General features: G+C 48.4%; 1 protein-coding gene across 1 annotated transcript in view; it reads left to right on the top strand.

The window, feature by feature from the left end:
* CPD (carboxypeptidase D) overlaps window positions 1-24103 on the top strand; it is a 626198-nt gene that overhangs the window by 180260 nt on the left and 421835 nt on the right. The window contains exon 3 of the mRNA XM_078680013.1: window positions 12248-12390. Coding sequence (XP_078536139.1) covers window positions 12248-12390 — 143 coding nt within the window. The remainder of the gene's footprint in view (window positions 1-12247; window positions 12391-24103) is intronic.

Below are 24103 nucleotides of genomic sequence, written 5' to 3'. Positions count from 1 at the left end.
TGTGCAATGATCAGCGACTTTTATTGATTTCCGGACAAGGGTCTTTATCTTAGTGGAGTAGGAAGAGAGTGTCCCGGATGGATGGGTAGGGCAGGGATAACAGGAACGATGGTTTGGTGCGGCGAGGTAGTCTGGAGGGCTTCTTCTCCTGGGCTGATGTCGTCTGTATTCCGGTAGAATCCTGGCACTCCTCGGAGGTATATAAGGGAGAGAGAAACACAGGGCGGTTAGTCCTTGTAAAAGGTCTCCGGAGTACCTCCACCTTCACCAGGGAGTGAGGGAATGGAAATAGGATAGTGAGGGGGGTTGGTAGGGTAGGCTGGGAACAGTCACACAAGAGGGAACAGGAAGTGGGTCAGCGTGTCTCGGGGTACCGGTGCTCTGGTCTTTATTACAGTGCAGGTGCTATACTACCATATACAGTGCTGGGTGCTTGTGAGGGGAATATACAGTTATTTACAGTTAACTACAGGGAGGAACACGGAGAAAGGGTAGAGTGTACTCACGTGCCCCGCCGCAACTCTTCTCCGAGTTGCGGCCGCTCTCCAGCCACCTCCAGAGGACGCCACCAGTCTTCGGTCCAGACGTCGTCCTCTTCGTCCTCGTCGTGGTTCGTCTCCTCCGCTCGGCTCTCTGTCCGTGGTTCTCTGCTGGCTGCTGCCTCCTGCCACGAGTCCTCTGCTGGGAACCCTGTGTCCTCCTCGATGTCGGCTTTTCTGTGTTTCGGGCAGGGTTTCGTCTAAGCGCTTCCGGGGTCGGGGCAGCTGGTTTCCGGTTCCTCGAGGAATGCCTGACTTCCGGGGTCACGGGCGTTCACTTCCGGTTGTCCGCGTTCGGCTGATGCTGCCGGGTCCTGTAGGGGAAGAAAGAGAGGAGGGGTCCTGGACGTTAGGGACACTGCATGCCCGGGCCCAGTGGGCAGGGGCCCCACGTTCGGATGCCGCCCCGGGGAGGTAAGGGCCACATCTTCTCCACACCTACACAGGAAGAAGAGGCCACTGGACACTGGCTCTCATTCCCCTATTCCACTAAAGAAGAAGGACTTTGGGACTTCTCCCTCTAGACCCTTCATTCCTTTCTATCCTATTATGCCTACTACATCTTTTGCTACTTACTCTCCTTCTCACCATGGGGATAATGAGGGGAACACAGGGGAGGATCCAGAGTATGATTATCCACAAGATCCCGACCCACAAAATGAACCATGGGACGACCCAACAGACCCTTACAACACCCATCCCATCCCTAATGTATCCTCTTACCCAACTAAGCCATCACCTACTGATAACACCATTGTCTTCAACCAACTAATAGACAGGCAGCGCAGTACCACAATGTAGACATGCATAATGACCCTGTGGAACAAGACTTCTTATTTGACACCTTCCCTACCTCCGAAAAGAGTGTCGGAACACTACCTATGTTAAAGGGAGTGTTAAAACACTCACCTGACATATTTAAAGATACCACCAGGGCACGAGTAATCAATCCCAGGATTGAGAAAAAGTGTAGAGCAGCCCCAACAGACCTAACTACATTAGAGGGCAGTTACCATTAGACTCACTGGTAGTGGCTAATGCACGTAAAAAGGCCAACTCACAGACAACGGGGGAAGCCCCTCCCCCCGATAAGGAATCAAAGATACTAGAGGCATCAGGTAAAAGGGTAGCAGCACAAGCCTCCAATTAATGGAGGATTGCTAATACACAAGCTCTGCTAGCTCGTTACGACAGGGCACACTATGACCAGCTTGAAAGCTTAATGCAACAACTACCTGAGCCTTTTAAAGCACAAGCTGATGACCTCATACAGGAGGGAAAGTTCATTACAAACGCCTCTATCAAATGTGCGCTTGACGCAGCTGACACCGCAGCCAGGTCGATTAACACTAGCGTTTTACTACGCAGACATGCATGGCTACGTATTTCAGGCTTTAAGAACGTGGTGCAGTCCACCATTCTTAACCAGCCAGTCAATCAGGACTTTTTATTTGGCCCTGCTGTCTACACCATTTTAGATGAAATGAAGAAGGACACAGAAACCGCAAAGTCAATGGTGGCATTGCAGTTTCAGCAACATAGAGGTTCCTTTCGACGCTCCTCATACAGGGCAACCACACGAGGCAATACCTCGCAAACGTCATCTTCATACAAAGGCAACACACAAGGTTCCTTCAACAAAAACTCCAACAGAGGAGGTTATAGAGGAAACAATAATAAGGAAAGAGGACGTGGAGGCAATAACACCAGAGCCTCCACTGCCACAAAACAGTGACTTCATCACGCTACCTCCAGACCACCTAACACCAGTCGGAGGCAGACTCCAAAAGTTCCTACCTGTCTGGCACACAATTACCACAGACAGGTGGGTGAGAGGAATTGTCCAGTATGGTTATTCCCTAGAACTCACTTCTACACCACCAACCATACTACCCAGACACCGTCCTATGTCCAAAGTGGTGGGATCGGGGTGTGGTGGGATCGGGGTGTGGTGGGATCGGGGTGTGGTGGGATCGGGGTGTGGTGGGATCGGATCGGGAGGGTGGCGGATTGGATTGGCCAGGCCAATTGCAATTGGAGCGTCCCTTCACTACTGGCCCAGGACAGAAAACTCCCTCGCCACCTCTGAAAGCTGGGCCCCGCTCTCAATTTCCAGTGCATGGTGAGCTCTCGTTTCGCCATGACCAGCCCCAGATCGTAAAATTTACTAGTAATTTTTGTGGCTTGCGTATGTGGGAACCAGAGTAGTAGACACACTCCCATCCCCACTTCAATCTGGCGCTCCGTGATCCTGTTCAGGCACTCCACCACTTCCGTCCAATAAGAGCCCAGCCCCGCGCAGGACCAGAACATGTGTCCGAAACCAGCACCTTCTGTATTGCAGCGTGGGCATAGCGAGTGGGCCCCCCCGAATGCTCGCTGAATAGTAACCGGCGTTAGATAGGCCCTGTGTAACGTAAAATATTGCCCTAGCTGAAACCGGGCTTTGCGCGTTCCCTTCCAGGCTCTCCGTACCAGCTGTGGCCATGTTGTTTCAGTTATGGAGGTACAGAGGTCCTCCTCCCATTTATCCTGCAGTCTGTCCAGGGGTCGGAGCCCCTCCGTTGACATCCTCCTGTATAAACAGGTGATGGCCTTGAATGTGCCCGCTGCCATCGTGACGTATTGACACCCCAAGGACGTGGGGGGGGGTTCAGTCAGTCCCATCCTCCACTGTTTCTGGATTCCCGTCACTAGTGCGGCATGCAGCAAGAAATCCCCACGCGGGAGATCCCAGATGCCCTGCAGCTCTCGGAAGGGTAACAGGACTCCGTCACGATAGAGGTCTCCAACCACGTGGAGTCTGCAGTCCTCCCAACCCGCCAGCACCGACCAGTCTCCACCGTGTGGCATAGCAGTGCACATCCCCAGAGGGATCTCCGGCGCATACGGGGCAGAAATGCCCGCTCGTCTCTGGCTGCACGCCCAGCACTGCCGGAGAGTGCGCTCCTCAAGCGTTAGTTGGTCCAACCTAACCTTTTTGCAGTAGTATGATGAAGGACAGCACATGGTGAGGAATCACCCTGCCCTGCGGCCCATCCGGGCCTCTAAATTCACGCGCCACTGCTTGCGTGAGCCATTGGAGCTGCGCTGCCAGGTAGTACCACTCGAAGTCCGGGACTGCCATCCCCCCTCCTCTCGCCGCCGCAGCAAGGTGGCCAGCGCCACCCTTCGTCTGCCCGAGCCCCATATGAATCCGGTCACCATCGATCGCAACGTCCTAAAAAAGGACACCTGTATCCACACTGGCAGAGTCTGGAAAAAATCCAACAACCGTGGCAAGACCACCATCTTCAGGAGTGCTATCCTCCCCGCTACCGACTGTGGCAGGGTCCGCCAGAACCCCATGCTGCCTCGTATGCCTCTCAGTGCCGCTCCTATGTTCCCTTCCAGAAGATCAGAATGGGCATGGTAGATGCGAACCCCCTGGTACGGTAGGCACTCTGCTTCCCAGCGGAGGTCCTCCAGCTCCTGAGGTCTCGGGCTGTTCGGAAGCAAGGGGAACAGGCAGGTCTTATTCCAGTTAACCCGCAGCCCCGACAGCCGGCCAAACTCCCGTAGAAGGGCCCGAGCTCCCGACAATGAACCTTCCGCATCGGCCAAGTACATCAAAAGGTCATCCGCATACAGAGAGATCTAATGATAGTCTCCTCGCACCTGTATCCCTTCATAGTGCCATCCCTGGCGGGCCTGCGCTGCCAACGGTGCAATCGCCAAGGCGAACAGCAGAGGCGATAGTGAGCAACCCTGTCGGGTACCTCTCTCCACCGGGTACGCTGCCGAAATGGAGCACCTCGTGCGGACCCTGGCCGTCGCAGAGTTGTATAACAGCTCGGTCCAGCGAATAAAATCATCCCCCAGTCCAAAGGCCCGTAGTACCTGGAACAAGTATGGCTATTCCACACTGTTCCGGGTCGGGATAAAACCTGACTGATCTGGGTGCACGAGCGTTCTCATATGATCTGACAGCCGTGTGGCCTAGACCCAGCTCAGCACTTTGTAGTCCACCGTTAACATGGAGAGTGGGCGGTATGGCGTCACAGCCGTGGGCGTCACACCCTTCTTCAGCAATGGAATTATAATCGCCTCTCGGGTGGACGCTGGTAATCGGCCCAACTCCCAGGCCTCTCTGTACACCACGTGCAACTGTGGCGCAAGAATATCAATGTACGCCGCATAAAATTCCACCGGCAGGCCATCTCCCCCCAGTGATTTCCTCCTAGCCATATGCTTAACCGCGACCCTGATCTCACCTAGCGTGATAGCAGCACCCAGCGCTTCCCCCTGCTCTGGATCAAATCGCGGTAAGCATGCCCCCTCCAAGAAGGCGTCCAGCCCTTCGGGGCTCTCCTTCATTCGGCTCTGATATGACGTATAATAGTCCAGAAATTGGTCATTGACCCCTGTCTGTGTGTATAACGGGCTCCCCGATGGCGTAGTCGGGGACAAGATCGGGGTGCCCCGAGCAGCCGGATTGGCCAGCCAGGCCAGTAGCGTACCTACCTTGTCCCTCTCAGCGTGCGCGCGGACCATGTATTCCCGATAATCAAAGCAGCGAAGCCGCTCCACCTGCAGCGCCACCTGCTCGCGCGCCTCCAGCACTCGCTCCTGTCTGTCTGCGGTCGTGTGACTGTCTATCTCTGCCTGGCGTAAGCTAGTCTCCTCCCTTTCTATATCGTCCCGCAGCGTCCGACGTGTCCTGGCGGCAGACGCCATGCACAAGCCCTGGACCACTACTTTGAAAGCGTCCCACTCTTGAGCCCTGGACGTCGCCGTTTCCGCATTTTCCGCAAAATAATGCTCAATGCCCTCCTTAACCACCGTGCAAAACACCATGTCTTCCAGGGCCATTGGGTTCAGTCGCCAAGTGGGTACCCTTTTGTATCGCTTTGTTCGCCCTAAGTGTGGCAGGGTATGCTCAGACGTGAGTCCCTTGTTCACTTGGCCACTGGATTCAAGATAGCCTGGCTGATGAGGATTATAAATCCGAAACCGGTCCCAGGATGCTTGTTTCCGGTCCAGGGAAGACATGGCTTGGCAGTTCGGGCTGGACTGTTCCCACAAGGCACAGGGTCAGACTGATTTGCATATAGCCATGTCTGAACTGGGGTGGCTGAGTGAACTAAAGAATGGTGATGGATTAAACCCAGATCAATTGACTGGGGGTGAGTGTTTGATTTGTTCGAACGCTCCGTCCATCATCCCCTTTTGTATCGCCAAGTGGGTATCGCCTGACGCTGGCACGACCAAAGGACCGTGATCAGGCATGGGCTATGATCTGATTTAGTTTTCGCCAGGTACTCGCTATGGTGTGTAAGCTCCTGCGCCCCCAGTGTACACAAAAAACCATCAAGTCGCACGTGAAGGTAATGCGGCGCGGAGTAAAATGAATAATCCCCATCGGTGGGATGATGCATCCGCCAAGCGCCCACAAGCCTCCACTCAGCCTGCCATTCCCGCCGTACCTTGGCCATTCTCCGCACCGCCGACTGGGCCAATGGCGGGTGAGACCTGTCTAGTTCCGCATCCTCGACAGAGTGTAAGTCCCCGCCCATAAACACCGTCCGACCAGGACGGCCGCCAGTCTCCCAGACAGCCGCGAGAAGAAGGCTGCCTGGTCAAGATTCGGAGCGTAGATACTGCAGAGCGTGACATCCCGGCCATCCAGGCGGCCCAACACCGCCACAAATCGCCCCTCTGAATCTACTATCGTGGACGCTGGCTGAAAAGGGACCCCCGCGCGCACCCAGATCAGAGCCCCTCTTGCATATGCCGAGTACATGCTGTAAAATAGCTGACCCTTCCATCTCTTCTGCAACGCCTGCCCTTCCGCCTGCGTGATGTGAGTCTCTTGTAAAAAGGCTACCTGAATCCCTCTGCGGACTAAGTAAGCATGCACCTTATATCGCTTTCTCATGGAGTTCAGCCCTCGCACATTCCAGATTATACATTTTAGTTCAAGTCGGGTCGCCATAAGCAGGCATACAACAACTCACACGCAACCTGAAGGGCACAATGACATCCCACCCAAATTCAAAACATCCCCAACATACCCTCAACCCTCCCCTCCCCAGAACAGGCTCCAAACAGTCGTTACCTATCCAAACCCAAACCCCCGCTGTCGGGGGAACTCTGGTAACAACCAGAGACTCACAAGATATGTGAGGTAGAGGGGGTGACCCTACGCCAACCGGGCTAGACTGTGAACCCTCCAGCTCAACTTGTCGACCAGATCCCTGTCATGTAAGCCTTCTCACACCGGCGATCTCCCACCTCCCCGCCCGCCTCCTTTCCACAAGAGCCCTCCTCCCCCACACCCCCCAACAGATTCACTTATCCAGCAGGTCATCGGCAGTCCGTGGCGTGACCTGTGGCAGATCGTCCGGGTTCGCCTCCGATCCTCCCGATCCCCCTTCATCCGAGCCATGTTGTGAGCCCGAATCCACCACAGAAGTCGCTGCCACCGCTCCAGAAATGACTGATGCCGCCTGCAGCGTCGCGTGCCTTTCCAACTCTCTGTGAGGCTGTTGGGGACCGCTTGCCCAGAGTACGTTTCCTGTTGCGGCGGCTCCGTCGTGGCTTCGAGTGGGCCTCGGCCCTCCTTCCCCATGTGCCGGTGCCATCCGCGCCCACCCGATAGCGATCCAGCCACTGCCAGGCCTCCTCTGGCATGTCACAGAAGGTTCAAAAAAATAAGTAAGTTTGAGCACTGCTCGTGTAATGCCTGTGTAGTCTGGTTCACTGTGCTCCAAGGTTAACTCCCTATCCCACAGCGCGTCCACCTCACTTTTGCATTTAGTTTCCCGCCCAGAACTCCGCCGTAAGGAAACGGAGTTCATTGCAGCGGTAACCAGAGCACACCATCCAACTTTGATTAGCGGTAAGCGGGAGTTTTAACAGCGGCACCTAGCACCTAACCGGGCTGGGGATTTTAAATCTGGGCATCCATAAAACGGGAGGGCGGAATTTTTACAACTAAGCATACCGCATTCTCTTAAGACCTTGCGAGTTCTAATATAATCACCACACGAAACCCACCTCCTTAGCTGTGAGACTAACAGAGCAATTGTCTTTAGGATTGTGAGGTCAATAACGCGTCACGAACCGGCGCATAGGTGATTTCTGATTTTGTTTTTTTGAACAATTTAAAATGCAATAGTTACGAATTATTCGTTAGCCTATTTGTATTGAAAAGCATTTATGGGGCAAATGTATTACACGTTAATAGTTACATTTGAAGGATTGTTTTTTTAGAAAAACACTGTGGGTGGCTTATTAGAAGGTAGTACTAATGAAATGTATTTCTGATTTACAGATCCCTTGATAAAGGCGCTATCGCGCCGAAATGCATTGGGAGGTTACTCAATGAAATGAATATGAAAAATTTTTTGTGATGTGATCATGGAAAATCATTACAACGATGTGCATTAACATCAAAGAACATTATTTGAATTGAAAATAAAAACCAAAAATCTTTTTGAAAAACGAACGATTTTGTATTGAATTAATTGCTGGAGTGCCAGCATATACTTGTGCCCACGGAGACAAGCCGAATAGAGTTTTGCTATATCTATGTCACAGAAGGTTGCCACCCCGTCCACCATCACCTTCAGTCGAGCCGGGAACAAAAGGGAGTACTGCACCCCCTCCTCGCGAAGGACCCTTTTGACTGCCAGGAATGAAAAGCGATTCCGTTGCACCTCCTGAGAGTAGTCCGGATAGAGAGAAACGGAGGCATTATCTACCTTGTATGGTCCAGACGTCCGGGCCTGCCGCAGGATGAGGCCGCGGTCCCTAAAATGCAGCAATCGTGCCACCACCGGTTGGGGTGGGCGGCCCGGCGCCGGCGGTCACGCCGGAACTCGATGCGCTCTCTCTAAAGTATAAAAGTGCGTCAACCCCTCCGGGGCAACTACATCACGCAGCCAAGTTTCCAGGTAGATCATGTCGTCCCCCTCAAGTTTCTCGGGTAGGCCCACCACCCGTATGTTACACCTATTGCGTCCCTCCGCATCCTTCCCTCTTCTCCAGTTGTTGCACCCTGCGCTGAAGGTCGTCCACTGCTGCATCCGTTGTCGGCTGTGCCGGCTCAAGCTTTTCTAATACCAGCTCCGCGCCCTTCATGCGGTCCGTTGATTTATCGTGGTCCACCCTTAGCAAGCCCAGGCTCGTTGACACCAGCGATATATCATGATGTAGAGATTCCCTAGTGTCCGAGATAGCTTTAAGTATCTGGGCCATCTGTTGTTGTTGCAGCCCAATAGCCGGGTTTCCGGTGGCGCCCTGCTCCTGGGTGTCAGGTAAGTCCTCTCCCTGTTCCGTTTGTACTGTCCCTGGCACCTTGCGTGATTTCCCCATCTCTCAGCTTTCCAGCTGCCGCGGCCCAGGATCACCAGTAGGGTGGAGCAGGCGCGTCGTCACCGCGCACTCGCTCCTCGAGGTTGAACACCCCCTTCAGGTACTTGTCCGAGGCGCCCTTGCTGCCCCCGCTGCAATGACCGCCGAGCCCCCACTGGCGCCTCCAGGCTGGCGGTGAAGCTCCTCGCGTGGCCAGTGTCTACCCTCACCGCGGTCCGGACCCGGGCGTGGTACGACCTCCAACCGCAGGGCCCCCTGAGCCCACCTCCAGACCGTGCAGGAGTGATGGTATCTTAATACCGGCCAGGTCTCCAGGGGTCGGCCCCGTTACTCGACCGGGGAAGCCATAACCAGGGCGCCACATGCGCCTGCCGCTGCAATTTCAGTTCTGCTTTCCACCACGGTTCTCCCGCCGACTCAGTTCGTCAACCTCCAGGCCTGCTATGTCACGGCCACACTCAGCCAGGGCCTCCACTCCAGGGCAAGTCCGCCGTAATCCAGATTCCCCCTCCTCGCTGGGCAAGAGAAGGCAGTGTGCAGTAGTCTGTTATGCGGGGCTCTACCCTATGCACTCTTCCCTGCCATCGCCATCGGCGCTCCGGTGGGTCCCGGTGAACCCTTGCTTTTCACCAGTGAACCTCAGTAGTTGGCCTCTCTCAAGGGCCGGGATCGCCTGCTCCTCCACGGTGAGCCCCGTGTAGAGCGCCCTCTTCAGATCTAGGCCCGCACCTCGAGGGTACCGACCTCTCGCCGCCGGTATGGCCGCCAACCTGCCTGGTGCTTCCCTCCCTTCGTCGCGCTCCTCACCGTGCATGCTCCTGCTGTCTGCCTGTTCAGTCCGGGCCATCGCTACCGCCAATTGCGTGTAGCACCGAGGTTCGTGCTGGGCCAATGCGTCGCCGGGCCGCCCCTCGCCTCTGCCGAGCAAGTCACCTCCACAGCCCAGGGGGAGCGGGTCCTCCCCCGATCGCAGTACCAGCTATCAGGTCCTCCCGCCGGCCGCTGCACCCTCTACCACCAGAGGATCGCTTTACAGGTTAGGCTGCTATGTGTCCACCCTCGGCGCTGGCCGGGCACGTCTTCTGCTCCGGTGTGGTCGGCCTCCCCGCTACGCAAGGCCGGGGATCAGAGGGCCGCTCCAGGCCGCACACAACATGGCCAGCCCCTCAAGGCGGAGTCTCGTCTCTCTCCCCTGTTCGCCGCCGCCAAGGCCGTTGCTTGTTCCCCAAAGTCGTTCGGGTGCCTTTCAGGTTCAGGGTGCCCCGCGGGGTTGCGATCCACGCCGGGGGAGTCCACTTAACAGGATAATAGCCGTGATCTTGGCCGGAGCTCGGAGCTCACGCGTCCATTCTCGGCGGCTCTTAAGCCACGCCCCCCCCCCATGAGGCATACGTTCACACTGATTTGTATATGACCATGTCTGAACTGGGGTGGTGGAGTGAGCTAAAGAATGATGATGGATTAAACCCAGATCTGTTGACTGAGGGTGAGTGTTTGATTTGCTCAAACGCTCAGTCCCTCATCCCCTTTGGTATCAATATCAAAGCAGCATCTTGAAGAATGGCTTGGTGGCCCAGATGTTTGTGTCGGATTTGGTAATATCCGGGGCAGAAGCAGAGGGTGTGAGGCTCAACAATTTATTTCCCCCTACTACACCGTAAGGCAACCTCCCTCTTGGTCTCGGAGGGGACTACGTGGTATCTCTAAGCATATTATGTACTTTATGTATGTCCTATGCCTTTCTGATTACCACGCTTTAACATAGTGTTTGTCCTTCTAGGACTATTCTCCAAACAAAAGGCATTGATCAGAGTGACAGACGTGAAGAGAAACACCCCATAAAATAAAAAAACAATTAAAGTAGGTACATACTTCAGGAAAATGTATAAGAAGCTAGAAAACATATACTGAAGCAAAACAAAAAAGAAGGCTTTGTTTTAATTCTTAAAAAGGTAGCATTGTACTGGCATACTTCAAAGGTAAGCTAGTAAAACGAACTGCCTTACTAACCCTGTGCTGAATGATAGGGAGGCCGCCTGCTTTTTAATTTCTTAAAGGTACAGTGTCCACCTAGCACTGTATTAAACAATACATGTTCCCTTTTGTTAATTTTTTTTTCAAAAATTATTATTTCTGTGATGTTTTCGGTCAAATACAGGAAACTTTTAATTGGCTTATTTGAGTGGTTCTTTAAAACCTAAAATATAGAAAATGTTGCTTCTAATTGGATTTTTTTTAACTTGTAAATCTTTTGAAAAATGGTATTCAAGAAATCTCGCACGTATGCAGATATATTTCACTTTGCTGTTAATATATATCTCCAAAATACCACTTTTTAAAAGCAATCGACAAGGCCACAGCGGGATATAATGCGGGAGACTCTTTATTCACCGGTTACAGTTTTGCATAATGCATTTTGGCATGTCTACCTTCATCAGATGCTGCTGTTACCCCGTTGCCACTGGTGTGAATATATATATATATATATATATATATATATATATATATATATATATATATATATATATATATATATATATATATATATATATATATATATATATATATATATATATATATATATATATATATATATATATATATATAATATATATTTTGTTTTGCACTTTGGTGGTCGCCACTAGTGTATTTTTCTCATCATGTAAAAGCAAAGTACTGAGACCTCAGCACAAATAACAATCGACAAACTTCTTGTTCATTGTCTTTCGTTTCTTTATTTGTTTCTTATCCACATAGCCAAACAGTCTTTTAAACAGTAAGGAGCCACAGAAAACAGCTAACACGTGTTTCGTGCTCCACTGCGCTTCTTCAGGGCTTCCAATTCTATCTCAAAGAACGTCTTGGTCTCATGCTTGCCTCAAATTGTATACAGTTATTTCTGCAATTGTTAATCTCAAATTGTTGTTTGGCGTTTGCCTAATCTTAATTTAATCCAAATGTTTTTTTCATCCCTGTAAATGCGGTTTATTAATGATCAGATTCCCCTTGGTATGGGATATGAAATGGCCTGTCAGCCTCTGGTCAATCACGTCTCTCGAGTGGATATATATATCTTTTTTTTCTGGAATAATTTTCTGTTAAAACTTTGTGGCAATACCAAGTCATTTTTGTATAAAATGTGGGTTGCACAATCTGCTGTGCCAGTTTGAGTAAGAGGATCAACAGGTTTATATCTAGTATATATAATGAGATTTTCTTTCATTTTGTCCCACATTTTTCACACCTACTCTCCATCCATGCCCTTCTGGAGTTTTCTTCTATAGTTATTAAATGAGTGGATCATATAGCTGACCGTGGTTTCACAAGCTATCCCGTTTTCTGCCCGATAGGTGGAATGCAAGACTACAACTACTTGTGGGGCAACTGCTTCGAAGTGACATTTGAACTATCATGCTGCAAGTTCCCTCCAGCCTCAGAGCTTCCCCAGGAGTGGAGGAATAACTACGAGTCACTCATCACATTCATGGAGAAGGTAACCGACAGTGTGCAAGTGTGCATAATCAACCTTTGGTTGCCATTTGCACATACTTGAGTTAAAGTGTTTTTATTAAAAAAAGTTAATTTTTAAATATAGCGTTTCGTCGTTTATGTTGGCATGATACTTTGGAGAATAGGCAGGTTATTTTTCCAGTATGAGTGGATTTGTTTGTCCTGAACAGGACATCGGTAGTTGTGTTACTGCCTGAGCGATGGCACTGTTACCAATTAACCTAGCCATTGTGTTCAATGCTGTACATAATAGTTCAGTTTTCCTTAATTTAAAAATCCTAGTAAGTTTACAGTTGTAAAGTGTGATCTAGTTTGAATATGTGTCGGGTTAAAGATGCAGGTACATCTCCATTCATTATAAGTAAGTGAACCAAGGACCTGCTCCAGCTGTCTTTATTTATCGGAGTCTAGTTTGAGAATTTGAGGATTTTCAAACTTAAACGCCACCCCCTACTTAAAAAAGTACAAAGGTTGAAATTGGTGATGTGCCCCCCCCCCCCCTTCTTCAGGGTGTGTTGTTGCCTCTTATAGGGAAACTACAATACAGTACCACACAGCAGACAGCACTTTCACCTTCGTCAGGAATTTCAGAGGCAATTACCTGGGCTTTTGTAGGAAATAATGGTAAGCAAATGATGGTGCTAATGTGTGGTTGCAAAATGTATTCAAAAAACGAAAAAAAAACCAAAGGCAACAGTCAGAGGCCTCGAAAAATATACTGGTCCACTCGCTATGGCATGTCAGATTTTGTCAGGTAGAGCTATTTTTATGACCTACTGGTCAGTTCTAGTGAGTGAACATGAGCTGGAAAGGAACAGGCGTTCGGTTCTTTAAGAAATATGCCTTTTAAATCTTGTTTTTATCTTGACACATTTGCTGTCTGTACAAGGCCAGAAGTCAAATGTCAGATTGCCTTTTTACTGATTGCTGCTTATCTTATCCTGGAAAATTGTTTACTTTTCTTTCTCTTACTACTGTTAAATGATTTTGTCAAGTGAGATGTCTGACAATCCTGCTGAAACAAAAGGCTGCAGGGTGTCAGTTTTTTTTCTAACACATTTAAAAAGCCTGTGAATAAATCGTACAAATATTTCAAAGCATATCCGGAATTCCGTAAGCAATTTTATTGTAATTCAGAATTGTGATGCAAACAAAAATTTAAATAGGTTCAAAACGGATCAGAACACTTTACTTTGCGATGTGCAAATGACCAATATTTGCAGAAACCCTATTTCCCAACGTTGTTTGTACACTGTATAGTTTGATCAGTAAAGCCGCAGGTCAGTGGAAATCTTATGACGATGTCAATGGAAAATGTGCCGATTGCAAATTAGTGTGCTACCACTTCATGCTTTACTTATATATTCATTGAAAGTGATCTTTTTTAAACATGATTTGAGAAACATTCATGAAACTCCCCGGTGACAATGCTTTAATGAACTGAGAGGCAAGGCAGAGGTCTTGTGTATCCTATATGTGGTTAGAGTTGTATTACATATGGAGAAAAAGTTTAGTCTGTTAAATCAAATAAGAGTTTTTGTACAGCGGGAATGCTGTACTCACGTATTTGAAGGTGCTCTCATGTGATAATGAAGAAAATGGCCGCTCAGGACCACATAATTTGAAACCAGTGTATGGGTCAAGAGCATTACAGTTAGGTCGAGTAGATTATTTAAGTCCCTAGACCTGGAGGTCTGGTAACACTTTCTCAAATGTCTTTTTATTGGTGTTTTACAAGGGTGAAACAACAAACCCGGATATGTCTCTCAATGCAATAACCTTTCGTTTTACAGTGTTATGCCATTGTACAGTACAGTTCCATACAAATCAAGAAGGCCATTTATAACTTTTTGCAATATATCGTTATCAGGACATTTCCCTCCAAAAAGTAGAACAGAACGTATTTATCCCAAAATTAAACCATTTCTCACCCCCTGCCCATTCCTTAGAATTAGAAAGGAAAAAAAAGTGAAATCGGGTAAACTGACATTGAACCATGCAACGTATGTAACTGACAGTGTCCTCATGTAACGTAACTGGTGCTATGTAAAGCGCTCTGATAACTGATTCGGTTCGGTTCTAGTTCGCGCTATATAAAAGTCTGCAAAAAAAAAAAAACATGGTGCCCTGTGTATATATAATCTTTTTGTATGCTCTAGACTAGAGAGGATCATCTTCTAGAAGGTCTTGCTAGCAAGGGGAAGGCTGTTAGATTTGAAACAGATATAGGGCCCTAATCCTCACGGAGCATGTGGTGAAAGGGAGACCCCGTGAAAGGTATGTCCGCAGAGGCCCCCAGGCATATTCAAAACTTTTAAAATAGTCTCCAAAGATATGCCATTGACATAAGCGCGCATGCCATTGTGTCAATGTTGGAGCTTCTTTCTTTTTGCATGCCACGTTATGGCCCTATCGCTTTTAGTTTGGCATTTCAAAGACTCATCTTGAATACCCAGAAATACACATTCGTGAGTTTTCTGAGTTTGGTACCCCTGAGCATCCCTCATCTGCACCAATATTTCTGGCCAGAATTGTCCAATGATTGGGCAGTCCCACTAGATTTGGCGAACCTCTCCAAACCGACCTCCCCCCCCCCCCACCCCCCCCCCCCTCCCGCCCAGCATAGATCAGAGGTTTCAAGAAAGATCTTCTTTGATTTTGTGGGGTTGAGATAACAATCATAAAGTATGTTGTAATGAGTTTCTCTCGTACCTAGTGAGTGTTTACTTTTGGGAATGTTGTTCCTGAGTTTCCTCTATTTCTCCTCTGTCATTTCTTTACCTAGAACTTGTTCCCAAAAGGGGATTTGTCGCACAGTGGGCACGCTGCATGGTGAGGTAGGACCTAAGTGATGGTGCCTCTTGAGGTACCTACTCTCTTAGCAAATTGTTTAATAGATATCAAATTTCTCGTCGCCGCCTCTCTAACCTCAGAGGTTAATGCCCAATGTTTAACTTGTAAGTAATGAAAGTGTTCGGAATTGGGGTGGTGAAAGTTACGCTTGGTACATCCCAATTGTGATATAAGCTGGCCAGGGTGAGGCGACCCCCCTCGAACAGGCCAGGCTTTAGGGCTGGTGGATATGACATATTATAATGAATTGTAGTTAACGGATCTAAGATCAGCAATACAAGACTTGCTAAGGAAGGTGTAGTCTAACAGTGAATATGTACGATGGGTGTGTGAATAAGAAAGTGTAGTCTTTAGTGTTAGGATCAAGGGATCTCCTTGCATCCAGTAGTCCTAGGTCCTGTACTGCTTTTTTTAACACTTTCATGAAACTACCTGTAGAAGACCTATGTGGGTGAGTAGTATCTACCCGAATGCCATGTCAAGTTTTAATCTCCCATCATTATTTCCCCTTCTGCAAAGCCTCCTAGTACTGTCAGGAGTGAGTGGAGAGAAGTCACCTTATTTTTAGGTGCATAGGTTGAGACAAATGTGCAGAGTATCCCTCTAAGACTGCCCTTGACCATTACCCATCGACCCTCCTTATGCGACTAATATCCCTCTGGCTAAAATTTTAAGGCAGAATGAAACAGTAAGGCCACTCCGTTATTTTTTGTTGATGCTGAAGACCTATAAATGTAAAGGGTATAACTTATGTTTAATCCTTTGGTCTTCCGATCTTTTGAGAAGTGTCTCTTGTATGGCCACTATGTCAAAATGGTGATCTAACGGATACCTCCAAACCTTGTGCCGTTTGAGTGGTGAATTGAGTCACCGAACATTCCATGACAAGGTGGTAATCAGTCCTTTAGCCATGTAAAAAATGTTTTCGCCCTTGGGCAGCCTCCGACAACAGCACCTGCCATCGACTCCGTCCTTGTCCTCCATCCACGCCGCCCCCCAGCCCCATACCCTTGTGAGGACGTATTATGTGTATAGTGCTATTGATTATCCCTCTCTAAGAGCCCAGTCGAACTCCAGTTTGGCACCCCAGTAAAAAAACGAAATAAAGTCCCCAAGTTAGAAGTCACCTGGATCACTTGCCCCCAGATTGTGTAACAATTTAAACTAGAATACACTATGAGACAAATCGGTCAGAGACCGCTACAATTGCATATCTCCTGTAGTTTTTAGTAAGGCTTTTCCTGATCCGAAGTGAGAGCTGTATATGCGCTTCATGCCTCCGCTGAAAGTTCTCGACTGTGAGTTTATCTAGATCTTTAGGACTTGTACACAAGGCAGTACAGCAGTTATAGCCTGTGATTGTTGTCACTATGCTAGCCACTGATTTTGTTGACATAACGAGCGTAGGGCCCCGGTTTAGGGGCAGTTCCACAACATTTCCGCTGTCCTAGTGTCATCTCTTTTGTGATTCTTCGTGCGTCTCTTAGAGAGCCAGAGAGTCTCCCTTTAGGATCCCATGAGACCAATTTTTGAAGTACTATCGAACCACTCCTGGTTGTTGCATTTCAGGTGGGTATATCCAGCAAGGTCAAAGTCACTCTCTAGTATGATACATGGTGGAATTTAAGTATTCACATGCCAAGCCGAAAGGGAATGTCCACCGGTACTTGATGTAATCCTTTTTGAGTTTGGCTGTCACGTGACGACACCTTTATCGGCATGACAACGTTGCTTTCACTATCTCCTTGAATAAGGAGCATGTGGAGCCCTGAAAAGTCACTGTATCTCTTTTCCTTACTGCTTGCAGAATCACTTCTTTGACTTTGAACAAATGCAATTTCACTAGTATATCTCTTGAACGTCTCTTGTCTCCCGTCATTGGCCTCCCCCACTCTATGCCCTCTCTCCAACTTAATTTTAAAATGCGATTCTCCAAGAATCTCTGAAAACAGTCCTATCATGAAAGCTTTGAGATGTACCCCTTCCTCCAGATCTCTTATTTTAATAATGTCGTGCCGAGATCTATTTTCTAAGTCTTCATTTTTCAGCAGAGTAGTTTGTAACTGGCCGCGAATAGACTGTACAAGGTCCTCCCTGTGTTTGGTACTCTGCTCCAACTCCATTGTCTTAGTTTCTAAATCCATTGCCCTTGTTCAGAGTCCATGTCTTGTTTGAGGGTTTGCAATTTACTGCTCAATTCCACTTTTAATGCATCCAGGGATGATTCCAGGTCCATTTTTAGTTACTCCTGGATTTCTCTCATAAATTCTCGAAGGGAGGTTAGTAGTTCATCCTTTGTTAGGGCCATGTTGCTGCTGCTTGTCATCTCGAGTGTCTTTGCTTTGGTAAAGTAGCATGACACCCTATTTGACTGTAGTTTGTGTGGTGACATAAAGCTGACTGTGTCATCAGCGTAGGCCAAGCAAAGTCACCGTAATGGGGAAGAATTCTGTTGGCTGTACCTGTAGATTTTGTGTTGTCCACTAGAAAGCGTCGCTGGCTCAGGAAGCTTCCTGCATTGATGCGTTAATCACACATGGATTCTTCTCTACTAATCTGGCCCCATCAGCGCACACATCTAGGCGCCTCGTCTGTGCCCAGACACTCATCTACTAATTTGCTAATGCGTGATTAGTGTGATTCTTCCAGGTGACTGATCGGGTGTGGAGTGGCGCATTTTCATTCCCCGATGGCTGCGTGCGTTCCATCCCACTTTGGTTTCTGCATGGGGAATCAAGTTGTTTTAATTGGGGCTGTGGAGAAGTTCTTGCAGATATCCTCCAGCCAACCTGGTGAATGTACTTGGGTCGCCCAATGTCACGTGCTTCCTTCTTCTATATGTGGACCTCACGTACTTTCTACAGTTCGTGTAATCGTATGATCAGGCTTGCTGGCTCTGTCATGTTGGAGTCCGGAATGGAGGTGTGGGTAATATCCTCTGAGAGAGACCAGGGTGGCTTTTTATTTTGCAGTGCCATTCAATGCTCTTCAGGAGTCCTCAAGGTTATTGTGGGAGAGGCAATATAGCCCCACAGTATCTCCCCAGTCCCTTTGCTGCGCGATATCAGGAGATGAGCAGCCCTATTAAGGTAAGGCAAGGCGTCCTCATCCCGTCTGGAGCAGTTGGTTTTGCCCTCCGTGCCACCGGTTGCGCTCTTACTTTTCATGCGGTTCCCCCTTCACTTCGCCGCCTGCAGGTACCCGTGCTGGGCTGCCTACGTTCTCCCCAGGCTCATTCATGCCAGTCAGGACTCCTGCCAGTCACACCACACTCACCTGGTTGCTGCGGAGCCACCTCTCCTCTATGTGGTGCCGGTTCCGCCGCTCCTCCCGCTATTCTGCCAGTTTGTTAGGTTCTGAATTTGGAAGGCTTAGAGCGCTGCCATTTTGTCTCTGCTCGCTCAGACTTCAATCTGGTGTCGTCCGTCGCCTTGATCAAATGCTAATCAAATCTCCATGCAGTATCGGATTCTCTGTGCTGTCAGAGCCGTCCTCTATGGCGATGTTGGCATTTTATTGATGTTAGGCCTGTTGTCTACGATCTATGGTAGCGGAGCCTCCATGGATTACTTCCACACAGACATTTTGCCTGCCCGTGCCCCCCCCCCCCCCTCCCCCCTCTGGTAATGTTTGATTTTTCAAGGCCTTTGCAATGCCCCTTTAAGCATAGATGCGAATATGGGACCTGGTTGGGAACGAAAGAGCTCAATCACACTCCACATCTTTCAGGTTGTCTGGAGCATTTTAAATAATTTGTTTAAAGACTTTATGAACCAACAGTATATCATATTCAGTCTACTTTACACTTCTCAGAATATGGAAAGAGTCTTTTGTTTGTGAGAAACTGGACTAGGTCACTATCAGGGGGTTATCAGACATTATCACCTTGTTATCATCCAATGGTTTTCAACTTTCTGTGGTGTTGAAGGGCTTCTTTTATATGTGTGAGGGTATGAGGAATGTGCTACTTATGCTGGTTAATCACCCAGTGGTAAGATCTGTATGTATACATTTGTATTGGCATTTGTTTTATTTTGAACACAGATTTACAACATTGGTCAAACTGCAAAAAAATACCTAATCTCCTACTAGCTTTGCTCCACATTAACAGCAGCATAGGACAATTTAGATCTCGTCACTTAATGACCTCTGAACCTGTTGAGAGCGAAGACGGGTGCTTGCAAGGAGATAAAAAACTGAAAGTTATGCCTCACGCCCTCCCATCCCTCGAGATGAATTATAAAGTTATACATTTCTTGTATGTGGTGCTTTGCATGTAGTGTGCAGGTTTGGTATTTGTTAAGCCTGGTCAGAAAGATGTCCCTCTATGCAGTGCTGGAATGGTTAGGTAAGTCTTGTGACTTTCAACCACAAACACTGTCATCTTCTTAATCTTGGTCTCGATGCATGCATTCGCTTTAGCTATAGCTGTTTCTCTTAGAAAGCCACCAGAACAGGTGCGCCAGCCTACTTTGCTGAAAGGATATCCTTCTCTTAAGCCTCACTTGGAGCCAAGACATCACCAGATTGGAGGCAAACACCTCTAAAAAAGATTTTTTTTTAAACGGAAAACATGGCTTCGGTCTAGGTGCTCAGTATTTTAACATACCGGTCAACAAAAGGACCTCCCAAAACAACCTCCAATTCACAAAGGAACTAAAGTCTCGACTCTTCAAAGAATATTCCATCTCAATATCATTCACATTTACCACCCAACACTCCTGAATATTGAAAGCTGCCCTCCTTCACCTTGTACAGTACTGTGCTGCTTTTAGCTACATCAGCGCTATATACATACAAATAGATTTATCGTCTTAGTCGTTCCTTCTATTCCCTACTGTTTTAAATAAGCTGTTTTCTCATTTCCATTTTCCCCCTCACTCCTATCTGCAGGTTTGCTGTTCTCGCAGGGATTTTTCCATAAGGGGCTGAGTGTTGCAATTTTCTACCAAACTGTGTTTCTCCTTTTGGATGTGAGTGGATTGTGGTGTGCTTGTCCGTGTTCACTGTCTGCTTGAGCGCACTATTTAGCCCCACTTTTGACTGGGTCGTTCACAGCCTCTGGAATTTGCTGATGCTTTGGAGTTCATGGATCTAGTTCGTAATGTGGAGATACTGCTGAATGGAGGTGGTACTATTGAAGCAGTGATTGCCTGTCCTCAAACCCTGATACTAAGTAGGACCCATTCACAGCTATCCCAAAAGTAGTTCTGCATCCATATCTATGCACCAAATACAAGGCAGTCGGCGTTTTTAGCACGTCGCTCTATTTCATGAGGGTTGGTCTCATGTAACGTGGATTCTGGGGGGAGATTCTAATTGTGTCCTATATTCGCAGATGGACCAATCCCATCCTACACCACCAACCTCACCGGTGATGACAGCGCCACTTGCTTCATGCAATGGCTTACTCATTGGCCCCTGCACAATAGCTGGAGGGTCCTGAACCCCGGGATTAGGGACTACTCCTATTATTCAGCCCCACATGAACTGCATGTGCGGTTGAACTCCACTCTCTCTCCACTCTCCAAACGTGGGTTACAGGTGCTGAGTACCTCGGAAAAACATTCTTGGACTATAACCCACTACAGATACATCTCGGATGAGGGACTCAGCGACCCACAATCCCCAAATGGCGACTACAGCAGATTGTTACAAGACCAGGTCTTTAGAGAAGAGATGAGGGAGATAATAACACATTACTTCGAGGAAAACTGGGGTTTGACCAATTCCAGGCAAATTCAATGGGAGGTGCTCAAAGTGGTAACTGGGGACCAATGCATTCTGGTGATGGTGGGGCTGAGCAGCTGTGCATAGAGACCTTGTACAGACCAAGGTGTCAGTGGGGCAACTTGAAGTGGCGGCCTGCTCAAACCCTACAGGACAGCAAACCATGACTCTGGCTCTCAAGCATCATTCTAGCCAAATAGCATAGTTGTGCTGCCTGGACTTTAAAGCCCATCAGGCCAAAATGCATGCTGAAGAAGACCAGAAGGGCCGCTTGCTAGCGTGGCTCTTGCGCAGAGCAAGACCCGCAGTTGACATCACTATGATCTGGGCATTCCCCGACTCATACACTCACTGCCCAAGCAGACATACACTCTGCTTTCATTATGCACTATAAAGCAATGTATGACCTTCCCCCCCTCTAATCGGCAGGTGGATATTAGCGAGTTACTACACAATATATGGTTGCCCATCCTGGATAGAGAGACAATAAATACCCCTATCATGCTTCAGGAAATCCGAGGGGCAATCCGTGATGCAGCCATGCAGAAGACCCCTGGCCTTGACTGATTACCTGTTGAAAGCCTATGAGTAAATTGTAGCCCTAAAACATTTGGAGCTGTAGCAGGCTGCCCTTACGAAGGGCTGCCTTCCACAGCCACTTTGTGAATCATTACTGGTGCCATTGCCCGAGCCAAAGAAAGTAACTTCTTATCGTCCTTTATCCATGTTGGGAACAGATTATAAAATACTCAGTAACATTATAGCGGTCCGCCTTTAGGAACACATCCCGCATCTGGTACATCCAGATCAAAATTATTTTATTCCTAGAAGATCTACCACCCTAAATGTCCGACGCCTGCACAGAGTAATGGAGCTGGCCCCAGTCTGGTGACTGTATGCAGCCTGTCTAGTCTTAGATTTAGAAAAGGCATTTGACATAGGACAGAAAAGAGGTAACTCAAGTCCACTAAGTGTAATGGTTATCACTGGTCGACTCCGAAGACTCATCCGGCTCTTCCACACAGAACCCATTGCTGTGTAAACATTAGCAAGCTTATTTCACACCTGTTTAAGGTGAGTAGCGGGACCTGCCCAGGACGCCTACTCTAACCACTTTTATTTGCTCTTGCAATGGAGCCATTAGCCCAGCTGCTCAGACAACGAAGCGAGGCCTGGGGAATGCTTCTGAATGAAGAAATACATATAGTTTCACTATATGCAGATGATTTACTCATCTATATCGTGGCATCGGGGTGGGATCACTGGGATTGCAGAGACCCTTGTGGAGTTCTAAACGGCCTCAGGGATAGGGGTTAATTGAACTAAGTCATGTGTCTTCCCCATCTATGCAGACTGTCCCCCAAAACAACTAATAGTAGACACCTACTTATTAAAATTGGAGCCTCGCATGTTTCGTTATCTGGGGATCCTTATGTACCATGACATGCAAGATCTCCTTGAGTGGAACCTTACTAATGCCATATCCTCTCTTCCCCCTCAGACGGCATTTTGGATCACCCTACTCTCGCAGTTAAAGATGAATATCGTTATCTAAAATGTGGATGCTCCCCCGCCTCCTGTATTTCTTTCGTAACCTTCCAATGCCTATTCGACAGTACGCCTTTTGGTGGGCCATGGAATATGCTCATACTGGGAACCTTCATTTGGGGTAGGAGATGAGTGCCACTAAGAAAATTACAACGGCCTGTAGATGAGGAGGCTGGGGGGAGGGGGTTTGAGGACACCCAACTTTAAGCACTATTTAGCAGCACAGTTGCAATGCCGTGTGAGAGGGCTGGCAGGATTTCTGACCAAAGAAATGGTTCGGCTGACTGTATCGCGGGCACAAGCAGTGCTTGGTGGAATGCTGCTCCCACAGGTAAAATTCTCCAGAGAGTCTAATAATTTACTGCAAATAGCAAATGAAAGCTACCGTATGGGATTACGACTCATGCTGTTGTTCACTCCGTTCTCCCTAGCAGTCAGATAAAGTAATATTAAACCATTCTATGCACTAATTGGATGGGATGGTGTGGCTACTTGGGCCGAGGGTGGGGTGTGTACGTTGGATGACCGGCAGCACGCTTCCTACACAGGGCAGATTGATGGCTGAATTGGGGAAGCTATTGGACATTACAGACACACAATTGGAGCAACACCTGCTTGGACATACCCTCCATGTTATGTGCAGTGGACATGGGCTCATTACCTGGTTCACAAAGGCACTAAAACACATCAAACTAGACCCACTACAGGTGACACACCAATGCTGTGAAAGAGATATAGGCTCAGACCGAACACCCAAATAATGGGAAAAGTACTGCATTACTTAAGAAAAGTGTCCCAGAATGCTAAATTTCAATATATATGGTGTAATCCAGATCGTCCACGACCCTTTACACACCACATGGCAAATACTGGACTCAATTGTACCCTCCAGCAACTGCATCAAATACAGCCATATCACAGAACTCACATAGACCGTTCTCTCCATCGTCCACTTCCGCATCTCCATCCTCCTCACTGCCACCCCCAAGATGATCAACTCCCCCCACCGGATGTGGGGCAAAATCTCAGAGACCAGATGGGCGAATACCCTTAATACCCCCAACCCTGCTACTGCCACCAACCTCGAACAGGGAGTTAATAACTACCACGCCCGGTTCGCAATTGTGCAGACAGCATAGTCCAGAACTCAAAACAGCGAAACAGTTCTTCTCCGCTTTGCCCTAAGTGCCGAGCACTGAATGGCAACATGGTGCACATGTTTTGGAGCTGCCCGGTGGCTAAGGCCCTCTGGAAGGATGTTGCAGCGGCGCCAACAGAAGTGACGGGCCGTCAAGGGTTTCTCACCAAGGATGGGGTGTTTACAGGGTGCATTTAAATGGAGAAAGGCACAAACTGCAACTAATCATTCCTTCACTTGGTCCTACTCATTGCCCGGCGGTCCATAGTGATGAATTGGAAGGCAAATACACTCCAGAACTTGCAACACTGGTGTGCAGCGACACTCAAGTGGGGAAAAGCTGAAGCAGTGGCACTGAGTTGAGAAGTAGTCCGGGTGTTGCACAGGGTCACCATAGCAGCCTCATGGGATGATCTGTTGCACGAGC

The sequence above is a fragment of the Lissotriton helveticus genome, chromosome 3_1, assembly GCF_964261635.1.
Source record: "Lissotriton helveticus chromosome 3_1, aLisHel1.1, whole genome shotgun sequence".
NCBI classification, from domain to species: domain Eukaryota; kingdom Metazoa; phylum Chordata; class Amphibia; order Caudata; family Salamandridae; genus Lissotriton; species Lissotriton helveticus.
Note: the sequence above shows the minus strand (reverse complement) of the source record. Positions and strands in the feature narration are given on the sequence as shown.